Source organism: Panthera leo, chromosome D3, assembly GCF_018350215.1.
Source record: "Panthera leo isolate Ple1 chromosome D3, P.leo_Ple1_pat1.1, whole genome shotgun sequence".
Taxonomy (NCBI): Eukaryota; Metazoa; Chordata; class Mammalia; order Carnivora; family Felidae; genus Panthera; species Panthera leo.
The window spans coordinates 24825293-24837833 of NC_056690.1; the positions used below are offsets into that span (position 1 = coordinate 24825293).

The window sequence follows — 12541 nt, forward strand, 5'->3', positions numbered from 1 at the left end:
GGAACCCGAGACTCGGAGCGACCCAACCTCTCGTCTCGCTGTCCGCCCGCGCCTGGAACCGGGCGCGGAGACCCCTTCGAACTCAGAGACCGAATAGAAGAGGACAAGAAGCGGCAGGCGGCGGACGTGGCCGCGAAGCGGCGCGCCGGGGTGCAGAGCACCCGCCGCGGAGCAGGGGGAACCGCGCCTTCCCTCAAACCTCGGCTCGGACCCCGGGCGCCCGCCGCCTCCCCAGCCCCGCTTCGCCCTCGGCTCAGGGCCCGCACCCGTGATGCCGAGCCGAGCGTCCGGCCCTCCGACCCGCTGAAGAAACAGTAGCAGCTTGCTCGGGGCCGACGGAGACTGTGCGAGCGGATCGTGCTCGGCGGAGGCTTGGGCTGCGGAGCGCGGGGACTCCGGGGGGCGGGGGGGCGGGGAGGGACTGCTCTGTCCATGCCCGGGCGCCAGCCACGGCTTTGAAGGGTCTCCTCGCTCGGCCCCTTAGCAGCTCCGCCACGGACTCCAGGAGGCTTCGGGAGACGTCCTGGGGCTTCCCACCCGACCCCGATCGGACTTAAGAAGGTGATCGCTCCGCTCTCCCTTCCTCCTTCCCGCCTCCTTCCCCCCCACTTAACTTTTTGTCTCCACTCGCCCGCAGCTCCGTCCCCTCCGCGCAAACCCACCCGCGTCTGTGCCAACTGCCGGGGCATGGGTCCCCCAGCACGGCTCCTGGAGGCCTCGCGGCACTGCAAGATGTGAGAGGCCGGGTCCGGCAGAGCCAGAGCTTCGGGAGAGGAGCTGATAGCCCCCAGCCTCCACACGCAAGCGAGGTGGCCGTGCGCACTGCGCCCCCGCGGTGCTGAGCGTCCCGGAGCGCCCAACCCTGGGCCGGAACGTTTAGCTGGCCGGAGGCGCGCCGCGGAGAGCAGGCTGTCATGCCCTATTGATCCCCCCGCCCCCCGCCAAGTATGTTTGGGCTGGACCAATTCGAGCCCCAGATCAACAGCAGGAACGCTGGCCAGGGCGAAAGGAACTTTAACGAGGCCGGACTAAGCATGAATGCCCACTTCAAGGCCCCGGCTTTCCACGCGGGGGGACCCCCTGGCCCCGTGGACCCTGCCATGAGCGCGCTGGGCGAGCCCCCGATCTTGAGCATGAACATGGAGCCTTACGGCTTCCACGCGCGTGGTCACTCGGAGTTGCACGCGGGGGGGCTGCAGGCACAGCCGGTGCACGGATTCTTTGGAGGCCAGCAGCCGCACCACGGCCACCCGGGAGGCCACCACCCCCATCAACATCACCCCCACTTTGGGGGCAACTTCGGCGGTCCGGACCCAGGGGCCTCATGCCTGCACGGGGGTCGCCTACTTGGCTACGGGGGCGCCGCCGCCGGCCTGGGCAGCCAGCCGCCCTTCGCTGAGGGTTATGACCACATGGCGGAGAGCCAGGGGCCCGAGAGCTTCGGCCCGCAGAGACCCGGGAACCTCCCGGACTTCCACAGTTCGGGCGCCTCGGGCCATGCGGTGCCTGCCCCATGCTTGCCGCTGGACCAGAGCCCTAACCGAGCCGCCTCCTTTCACGGCCTGCCCGCCTCCAGCGGCTCCGATTCCCACAGTCTGGAGCCCCGAAGGGTGGCGAACCAAGGAGCCGTCGACTCGCTGGAATACAATTACCCTGGCGAGGCGCCCTCGGGACATTTCGACATGTTTTCGCCCTCCGATTCCGAAGGGCAGCTGCCTCATTATGCGGCGGGTCGCCAGGTTCCCGGGGGCTCCTTCCCCGGTGCCTCGGCCATGCCCAGAGCTGCAGGCATGGTGGGCTTGTCCAAAATGCACGCCCAGCAGCAGCAGCAGCAGCAGCAGCAACAGCAGCAGCAGCAGCAGCAACAGCAGCAGCAGCAGCAGCAGCAACAACAGCAGCAGCAGCAGCAGCAGCAACAGCAGCAGCACGGCGTGTTCTTCGAGAGATTCGGCGGGGCCCGCAAGATGCCGGTGGGTTTGGAGCCGGGAGTAGGCTCCAGGCACCCGTTAATGCAGCCTCCCCAGCAGGCCCCGCCACCCCCTCAGCAGCAGCCCCCGCAGCAGCCGCAGCAGCCTCCGCCGCCGCCGCCGCAGCAGCCGCCGCCACCCGGGCTTCTGGTCCGACAAAATTCGTGCCCGCCGGCGCTCCCGCGGCCCCAGCAGGGCGAGGCGGGCACGCCCAGCGGCGGCCTGCAGGACGGGGGCCCCATGCTGCCCAGTCAGCACGCACAGTTCGAGTATCCCATCCACCGGCTGGAGAACCGGAGCATGCACCCTTATTCGGAGCCTGTGTTCAACATGCAGCACCCCCCTCCCCAGCAGGCGCCCAACCAGCGGCTGCAGCATTTCGACGCGCCCCCCTACATGAACGTGGCCAAGAGGCCGCGCTTTGACTTCCCGGGCAGCGCGGGAGTGGACCGCTGTGCTTCGTGGAACGGCAGCATGCCCAACGGCGCTTTGGACAACCACCTCTCGCCCTCCGCCTATTCGGGCCTCCCTGGCGAGTTCACGCCGCCCGTGCCCGACAGCTTTCCCTCAGGGCCACCCCTGCAGCATCCGGCCCCGGACCACCAGTCCCTGCAGCAGCAGCAACAGCAGCAGCAACAGCAGCAGCAGCAGCAACAGCAGCAGCGCCAAAACGCGGCCCTCATGATTAAGCAGATGGCGTCGCGGAATCAGCAGCAGCGGCTGCGCCAGCCGAACCTGGCTCAGCTAGGCCACCCCGGGGACGTGGGCCAGGGCGGCCTGGTACACAGTGGCCCGGTGGGCGGCTTGGCCCAGCCGAACTTTGAGCGCGAAAGCGCGGGCGCGGCGCGCCTGGGCACTTTCGAGCAGCAGGCGCCTCACTTGGCGCAGGAGAGCGCGTGGTTCCCAGGTCCGCACCCGCCGCCGGGTGACCTGCTGCCCCGCAGGCTGGGCGGCTCTGGCCTGCCGGCTGACTGCGGCCCGCACGACCCCGGCCTGGCGCCGCCCCCTCCCCCCGGCGGCTCCGGAGTGCTGTTCCGTGGCCCTCTGCAGGAGCCGCTGAGGATGCCCGGAGAGGGCCACGTGCCCGCGCTGCCCTCCCCCGGCCTGCAGTTCGGGGGCAGCCTGGCCGGCCTGGGCCAACTGCAGTCGCCCGGGGCTGGGGTGGGACTGCCCAGCGCTCCCTCCGAGCGCAGGCCCCCGCCGCCGGATTTCACAGCACCGGCGCTCGGGGGCCAGCCTGGCTTCCCGTTCAGCGCGGCGAACCGGCAGGCCACGCCGCACAGCGGCCCGGGCGTGAACTCGCCCCCGAGCGCGGGCGGGGGCGGGGGAGGCACGGGCGGCGGCAGCGGAGGGGGCGCCTACCCGCCGCAGCCCGATTTCCAGCCCAGCCAGCGCACCTCGGCCAGTAAGCTGGGCGCGCTGTCGCTGGGCTCCTTCAACAAGCCCAGCTCCAAGGACAACCTGTTCGGCCAGAGCTGCCTGGCCGCACTCTCCACCGCCTGCCAGAACATGATCGCCAGCCTCGGGGCCCCCAACCTCAACGTGACCTTCAACAAGAAGAACCCGCCCGAGGGCAAGAGGAAACTGAGCCAGAACGAGACCGACGGCGCGGCTGTGGCCGGCAACCCGGGCTCGGATTACTTCCCGGGGGGGACCACCCCTGGGGCCCCAGGGCCTGGAGGCCCGTCGGGGACTAGTAACGGTGGCTCCAAAGCCTCGGGGCCGCCCAACCCGCCCGCCCAGGGGGACGGCACGAGCCTCTCCCCGAACTACACCCTGGAATCAACATCCGGGAACGACGGCAAGCCGGTCCCCGGGGGCGGCGGCCGGGGACGGGGTCGAAGAAAAAGGGACAGTGGTCACGTGAGCCCGGGGACCTTCTTCGACAAGTACTCGGCCGCGCCAGACAGCGGGGGCGCGCCTGGGGTGAGCCCAGGGCAGCAGCAGGCGCCAGGCGCAGCCGTCGGGGGAAGCTCCACGAGCGAGGCTCGCGGGGCTCCTACGCCTCACGAGAAAGCGCTCACGTCGCCGTCGTGGGGGAAGGGGGCCGAGTTGCTCCTGGGGGACCAGTCGGACCTCATGGCTTCCCTGGACGGCGGGGCCAAGTCGGACGGGAGTTCCCCGCACGTGGGCGAGTTTGCCTCGGACGAGGTGAGCACGAGTTACGCCAACGAGGACGAGGTGTCGTCCAGCTCCGACAACCCCCCAGCCCTGGCCAAAGCGAGTAGGAGCCCCCTGGTGACAGGCTCGCCCAAACTCCCTCCCCGTGGGGTGGGCGCTGGGGAACACGGACCTAAGGCGCCCCCGCCCCCGCTCGGCCTGGGCATCATGTCTACCTCTACCTCCACCCCTGACAGCTACGGCGGGGGCGCGGGCCATCCCGGCACGCCGGGCCTGGAGCAGGTCCGGACCCCCACGAGCAGCAGCGGTGCGCCACCCCCCGACGAGATCCACCCCCTGGAGATCCTCCAGGCGCAGATCCAGCTACAGAGGCAGCAGTTCAGCATCTCTGAGGACCAGCCCCTGGGGCTCAAGGGTGGCAAGAAGGGGGAGTGCGCCGTTGGGTCCTCGGGCGCGCAGAATGGCGACAGCGAGCTGGGCAGCTGCTGCTCCGAGGCGGTCAAGAGCGCCATGAGCACCATCGACCTGGACTCCCTGATGGCAGAGCACAGCGCCACCTGGTACATGCCCGCTGACAAGGCCTTGGCGGACGGCGCGGACGACGACAAGACGCTGGCACCTTGGGAGAAGGCCAAACCCCAGAACCCCAACAGCAAAGAAGGTATATGCGCTTGTTCCCTCCTCGGCTCCCCCAGACCCGTCCCCACCCCCCACTGCAGGCCTCAGCCTCCGCCTTGAATGCTCCATCGAAGGGGACCATCCCTTGGGGCTGAGGAGGGCACAGGGCCCTCTTGGTGCCCAGCCTGGGGCTGGATACCCTTCCTTTGGGTACAGCAAGGGCTCTGTGGGCAGATACCCCACTTGCCCCTCCCCCCAACCTCCAGGCACTGCTGGGTAGATTCGAGGTACACACTCACATGGGGACTTAGATGGCAGCCCTTTGGGGATTATCTTAGAGTCCCTTCACCAACTTTTAGCTGAGCTGCTCGGTGGTGCTCAGGCCACTAGGCAGGCCCCTTTCCTTTCACACCAAGACCCCTCCTCACCCTCCTCATTTGGGCCGCTTCTACTTTGTAGGAATTGCGTGCGTCTCCCCTGCCCCCCCCCCTTTCCTGGTAGGATACCTGGGAAGTTGTGTTAATACCTTCCCACCTTTTCCTAGTCACCCAGAGCCTCCAGCTTGAGGCTGTGTGTGCCAGCATCTTTAGGGGGGAAAAAAAAGTTACCAGAGCTGGCGTCAGCAGCATCACTCAGAGGCAACGCCTAATTTGACATTTGTTCCTAATGAATAGCTGTTTTGTCTCTTCTTAACTATTAGAGTTGCATTAGAAACCTGGAGACCTGTCTGGTGGTGGGAGGCAGGCCCGCTTTCCCTGGGCATCTCCTTGACATTTGGTTGGGGGGGGTGCTGGGGCCGGGGTGGGGTCTGCTTGGCTCAGCCAGGGCATCATTTGTGTAGGGGGGATGTGGGTATATATTCTTAAGACACAAAGGACCCGCGTTTGTCAATATCTCTCCAGGCTTTGGTGACAGATGTCTGGTCCCAGCTCGTGTTTGCAATCTGAGCGCAGCCTCCCCACCAGGCACGGGGTTGGGGGGTGGGGTGGGGACTTTAAGGTGGGTGGGGTGGGGGTTAGTAAATGGACCTCCACTGCAGTTAAAGTACTAACAGGTTTGTTTTGTTTTGTTTTGTTTTGTTTTGTTTTGAACCAAAAGAGGACCGGACTGCAGTAGATAACCATTTTGTTTTAATGAGGCCTTCCCCCCCCACACACAGATAATTGCTTCTTAAAATTAGGTAACATCCTCATTCCCTCTCCCCCCCATCTGCACTTTTTCTTTTAAGCCCCAGTTGCCTCTCCTGGGTTTCACCAGGCCCAATATTACTGTGGAGGCTGGGCCAGCCGCTGCCGATAGAACCCTCTGCCTTTAAAACCCGCGGCCCCAGATTCTTGCTCTCTCTTAGAGTTCTCTTACTCGGTGTTGGTGTGCCTGGTCCTCCCGACCCTGGGTTTAAGGTGGCCGGCAGGTTTTAGGAGGGACAGGGGGAGGGGAAGCGCGTGCAGAGCTGGGTGGCTTGGGGAACTCGGGGCTTTCACCGCGCCGTCCCGGGGAGCTTTCCCGCTTAGGTTTTTCTAATTCATGAATGCGGCCTCGCGGCTTTTCTCTTTGTTCGCCTCCTGCCCAGCCCGGGACGCCGCTCTCTCATTTGAAGCTGGGTGTTTAGCATGCACAGCAGACGCCGAGGCTAGCATCAGCATTCTCCAGGCTTCTCCTAGGCAAGGCCATAAATTGGTTAGTTTGGGACCCTCCGCTTCTGCTCCTTGTTTCTTCCCCCCCTTCCTTTTTAAAATGGAGTTGGACACCGCACCCTGCATGCCCAGGGCCGCCTCCCCCACCCACCCCGTCTCTTTTATTTTCTTGTACACAACATCTCGATCCTACCTCCCGATGGATGGATCGATAGCTGGTTAGCACAAATCCCAGCCCCTGTCACTTCTACCTGGCTGGGCCTGGCTGCCCCTCCCCCTCCCCGTCCTCCCCTCCCCCCTCTCCCAGTAATTAAGAACATATTGGCCAAAATAGGGGTGAGAAAAGTTTTTTAAAAACCCCTGATTCTGAGAATTAAGTGAAGAAAAACCAGTAGCTGGTGGCCTTCGAGTCTTCTGAAGGGCCTCTAGTAGACCAGGAGAGAGGAATTGAGTGGTTTTAAGATTTTTTTTTTTTAAGGTGTCACAGAGCCCTCTCTTCCCAGCCCAACTAATCTTCCTTTCCAGGGAAAAAAAAAAAAGAAAAAAAAAAAGAATGCGGGCTGTGCACGAAGAAATGTCACTAAAGATACGTTTTGTTTTGTTTGTTTCATTATCACAGTCAGAGGAGCGAAAATATTTTTTTGGAAACAGATGCTAGGCACTTTAGGGTTGATTTCCCCTGTAAGCTAACCGCAGCCCTCCCCTGCACGCGGAGGGGGACTTCCTTCAGGGACCGGCTGCGGGGCTGGCCTCCTTAGCAGCATAGGCAGGGACAGCCACTTGACCTCCTTTGTTTTCCACTCTGTGATGTGGGAAGGACAGTTTCCTAGATAAAGCCCCGAATTGAGGTCACTCGCAGCTTCTGCAGCCTTGGGGCTGCTAGTTAAGGCTTTATAAGGTATCTGCATCTGATTCCTGCTCCCTTACTGGTAGTAAATAAGGATGATTAAACTTTTCATTATGATAACACCCTGTAGCTCACAGAGCCTTCAACAGGCCCCCGAGTCCCCTGGCTGGAAATCAGAGTGAAGTGTGCCACTTCAAAATAGAGTCGAAGAAGAATTTTTAAAGTAAAACGTTCTGCTTCCCCTTAAACACATGCCTGTGGGCCCGTCAGCCGTGAGGCAGGGTGTCCGGCAGCTTTGAATGTACCTTCTGGAGGTTCCGGCCCCCAGCAAAGACCTTCCCTGCCACCCCCTCTCGGGCAAAGCCCGTTTTGGTAATGATATTTTATTTTGTCGCGCCGTAAAACACGCCAGTACTAATGTGATTAAATATTAACACCGTTTCTGAAATTCTTCGCTCCGATGACAAAATGCTCGTCGGTATTTAACGAAATGATCTGTGCTGGGATTGGAGAGAACGAATAAGTCTTCAGAACTGCACAAGCCGTGGAGTCAGTGGGACGTGCCCAGATTGTCTTATGGGGTCTAGATGTCCTTCAGAGGGGAGGGAACCCAAGTGGCCAGTTGTAGTTCTGGCAAAGTCCAGGCCAGGATCACGTGTGATTAGGATTTTTTTTTTTTTCTACCAGGTAAGCGAGCTTCTCCAAATGACGCTTCTCCCGACTCCTTCACCCGCCAAACAACTTTTATAATAATGAAACTCTGCATCTCATCTTGAGGTTCTGTTTGCACAAAGTTGGGGTGGGGGAAGGGTGAGGTTGTGCAGAGGGGCGGGGGGGGGGGGCGGGAAGAGAAAAAAAGCCAGCTTGAGTTCGGGACCTATTCAGACATCTGTTATATCAGTGAGGATTACATGAATTTGAGACTAGTTTGCAACATCGTCTACCTATCCTTGTAATAGGTGTGTGGCTATTGGAGGAATTCCAAAACAGAGGAGGAGGAAAAAAAAAGCCCCGAGAGATTGCAGATAAAGGGAATTAAGTCTGAAAAAAGTACGTTCACCCCCTCCGGGCCCTGAAACGATTTTCAAAACTTGAATTAACCGTATTCTGTGATAAGTGTATCCCTGCCAAACTTCCACTCTGTGGCTTGCTCTCTGTCCTGAAATCCGGAGTCGTCTCGAAACGTTCCTTCACACACACTGAAATAGGAGAGGGCTCCATGTATGCTTGTGCATGCAATCCTGCCCTTTTTGGAAGTATGATCTTTTTACAGTGATGCGGGAGAAATTTTTGGAATTTCATGCTTCTCTCAGCGTGCCGGTCGGACAGCAGTAAGCAGGGCTGAGAAATAGTAGGCAGGCAGGATCTGGACACTGAGTTTTCTTAGACATGGAGCAGGCTGGGGCGGGGGGGAGGAGGGAGGTCCTAGGGCTGTTTCCTGAGTCGTTTCCCCCACTGCCCACAGCGTGGAGAGAATTTTTTAGGCTCACTCAGACTTGTTTTGGGAAGGCAAGGCTCCTTGCCTTCCCATTTCCCTGCGAAATCACCCAGCACGGGTTGCATGCCTTCATGTGACTTTTGCGCCTCCGGAAGATGTAACCCAAAACTTCGCAGGTGTTAATCAGGGGTAATGTAAACAGATAGGAGCCCCCTTTGTGCAGCTGACTTTCCAGCCAGCTTGCTCCCCGGCTAGTCCGGGACATTCTACTACTGTTCTTTGGTGCTTGTTTAATATTTCATGGCTGTAATAAACCTGTCTTCTTTGCCCGCCTCCCGACATAAAACCCCAACATAGCACACACATCTGCAATTATACATTTCTACTAAATATTAATAAAGGACAAGGATTTTTTTAAGGGTTTCAAGCTTATCGGTGTTGAACTTGTTGTGGTTTCCACCGCTGGGTTTTTCTGGCTGTTTTGATTTTAAATAGCCGCTGCCTTCTGATCTATACCAAAGACCTCTGTTCTTTTTCCATGTGTGTATCTGTACCTGTAAGTATATAAATGTATACGATTTTTGTAGATTGAAGGGTTTTCCTCAAGGATGGCTTTCTTTAATATAAATTCATTTAGATTTCTTGTGAGGCCCTTCAGACCGGAAGTAAGGGACTGTTGAAATGTACTTCTATTTTATTGAAGTTTCTAGGAAGGGAGCGAGGGCTGGTTAATCTAATATCTCTTTCTAGCAATGAAATTCTATGATTCCTGATACGATTTTGTTTGCCTGACAGAGGTATTTAAATTTCCACACAGAGTCTTAATAGGCCCTGAAAATCTTAATAGGTCCTGAAAAATAGATCCTGCCCTTGCCAAGAAGTTACTTGATACTCTCTGCTGATATAAAATATACATCTTTAATAAACAATCCGGGAGGACCAGGTGAAATTAGAGGAGGGGAAATTCTTCCTACTCTGGCAGGACAAACTTGAGTGTGTCCTTGGGATTTTTCACAGGCTCTCCTGAACCCACTCCACGCTGGAAGATTTAGCAAAATCACCTTTTTCTCCGCTTGGCCGGCGATCACATAGGGTCGTGTTCTTTGCCCCGGGAGTGATCTGCTTTGCCAAAGGCATTCAGGAGATAAATACTGCTAGTAAGGAACACTGTATTTACCTCTGTTTGGTTATTTTTAGAGAATAAAAAGCTATAGCTTTTATGTCACAGGATCAAATGTCCGGGGACGGGGAGTGTGCGGGGGCCAGTAGGCCTCGCAGCAAATTGCAGCATAAAACCCCAAACCTTCTGATGTCGGAGGGGACCTGGGTCTGTCCGGCGGGGATGGAGGGAGGGCAGGCCCTGTAACCAGTGGGTGTACCTATGTCCTTCCGTCTCTGTCCCCCTGTTTGTTCCAGCCAAATATTCAGTCTGGAGGGTCTGGAATAACGGGCTTCATCATTTTGATTCAAGTCGGGATTGTGACTTGCCGAGCGGTGTGTTTGTTTTAGGACGGTGTCTATTTTTAGGCCCGACTTGGGTGGACAGATTTGAGTGTGGGTTTTGATTGCTGGTGGCGGAGATGTTGGTATATACATGAGAGTGCGTGATTGAGAAGAGAGACATTTGGTGGAAAATTTTCAAGTTTCCTCACCTTCTCGGACACACGGAAGCCAAATGAAGTGGTCTGGGGGCCGGCTCGAAAGAGCGTGGCGAGGTGGGTGTCGGGTCTGGGCCTGCCTGTGGCCCATGAGAGGAAAGCAAGGCCCCGTGCAATTCAACATGTAAAGGAGCCCCCCCCCTTCCCCCACGCGCCCCCCCCCCCCAGCACACGCACATATACATATGCATGGCCAAGTGTGTCTCCATCAAATCATCCAGCCACTCCAGTTTTCCCTTAATCTGCTTTCCCAAGGCAAGTGGACAAAGTTGCTAAACCTTCAGTCTCAATGGCGTCAGCTGACAGGTTCTGATTCTGTAAAGGACTGAATGAGCACAAGTCCTAAAAATAGACAGAGGATTTTGAAGATCCTAATTATGAAATCTCGGCCTCCCAGGCCTCCTGGGCTGTGGGTGACTTTGATCTGGAGTATTTCGGTAGCAGACGCACATCGCCCCTTGCTGGGTTGTGTGCGTGAGTGTGTGTGTGTGGAGGTGTCTGTCGGGCTGAGTTCAGCTAACCCCACTCTCCAGCCGGGAGACGAATCTTTGAATCAGTGCCCACCACCCACCCCCCTCCCCCTCCCAGTTGTGGGAAGCGGACGCTGCTTCTCATTTATGGAAATTCCTCTCCTTTATTGTAATCTTTTGGTACCAACGTGGAGGAGACGACGCTGGGCTTTCGAATTAGTCACGGCCTTGCCTTCGGGGACCCTCTGTGTCTTGATGCACGACGGCTCAGCTGACCGTCCCCAACTCCACGCCACGCGGGCCCTGAGGAACTGCAGGGGACCCAAAGGAAGAGATGATTTGGGGACCCCGGCACATTTTGCCCGATTGGGTTGCCCAGCGAGGAGGTGGCCCTGATCGTGTTCTGCCGCCTTGCCATGGCGTGACAGCAGGCAGGGACACACGGCCTCAGCAGGGCAACCGGTTACCTCAGGGTGTGAGTGAGGAGGGACGGTTGAGGGACGGCGTTCTCACGGGGTACAATCCTTACAGGACGCCGAGGCCCGCTTTGTCTGCTGGCCTGCATTTTAATCAGCGGCCTCCAAGGTTTGGGAAGCAGATGAAGGGTCTGCTCCCAACATGGTGTTTGCCGAGAAAGGACACGGGAGAGGAAGCAGGGAAGGAACTGCTACGGGTCCCCCCTCCCCCGTACCTTGAAATCTGAGGGGCTCTTTTGGGTCCTTGATGGCTTTGAGCTTTGGTCCGACGAGGCCACATTGGACTGGCAGCGCCCCCTCCCCCCCTCATGGCTCCCGTACCTACTGAGTGGGGGTCCGTCCTAGCTATGGCGTCCCAAATTCTCATTCTCCCTCTTGGCTGAGAAAACAGGTAGGTTTTCATAATCACCACTTCCTTGCAAAGCTGGATCCGAGGGAGAACTTTATAGCGATCATGTGCGTAATCCTTTCACGATTTATCCATCATCGTACGGACCCAAATGCCCTTTTAAACATAAAAGCAATTGAGTTTAACAGTTTGGAGGTCTGAGTGTATTCGCAGTAACCGATTGGCTCTCTCTGAAGGCGCACCTGATGTGGAATAGATTTGTCCCCCAAAAGGGGAAGACCCTCAACGAACACCCTAACACAGGCTCACCTTGTGACCAAGCAGGTTGGTGGTGTTCTGCCCTTTAAAGCTCAGCGGTCCAGAGACCTCAGCCTAATGGCTGGTGGGATCCACTGGCCGACCCTGAAGCCTCGGTCTCTGTCTCCTTTCCCACCTTCTCCCTCTCTGTGCAAGATCTTGGGCTCCTCGTGAAATGTTTGGCCCTGGGATCCCCAACCTTTCAGCGGCCCCTGGCTTTCGGGGTTGCAGGCTGACTTATCTGTGCCAGGGTTTGGTTTTGCCTTAGGAAATGTGCCAGAGAGTGGTTCGGGGAGACAGGGAGACCCTTTGGCAGAGACCTATTTGGGGCCCATTGCTGTGGACTTCTTTGGGAAGTCGAGTGCTTTAAAGACCGCCCCCCTCCTCCTCACCGCCACCGCCCCGGGAGGGAGGGAACCAGGTCTTGCTTTTATCCTGCATGTCTCACAAAAACAAAAAACAAAAACCAAAAAAACCCCCAAACGATCTCCACGGTTAGTCAGAAATAGACGGTGATTGTCAGACTTTGGAGGAAGCGTGGACTAACTTTGGTACTGAGGCACTCGGTGGCCCCTGTCTCCCCCATTTCCCCCTGCCGGCAGCCGGTCTGGTGAGAACCGAGTGGCTCGTAGATCGTAGATCGATTCTGAGGATTTAAAATTAGGT

At 58.3% G+C, this 12541-nt stretch overlaps 1 protein-coding gene across 1 annotated transcript in view; it reads left to right on the plus strand.

Annotated features, from left to right (window-relative positions):
* The first annotated feature begins 447 nt into the window (after nt 1-447).
* Nucleotides 448-12541, plus strand: part of MN1 (MN1 proto-oncogene, transcriptional regulator) — a 44751-nt gene continuing 32657 nt past the window's right edge. Inside the window, exon 1 of the mRNA XM_042911295.1 lies at nt 448-4749. Coding sequence (XP_042767229.1) covers nt 948-4749 — 3802 coding nt within the window. The 5' untranslated portion in view covers nt 448-947. The remainder of the gene's footprint in view (nt 4750-12541) is intronic.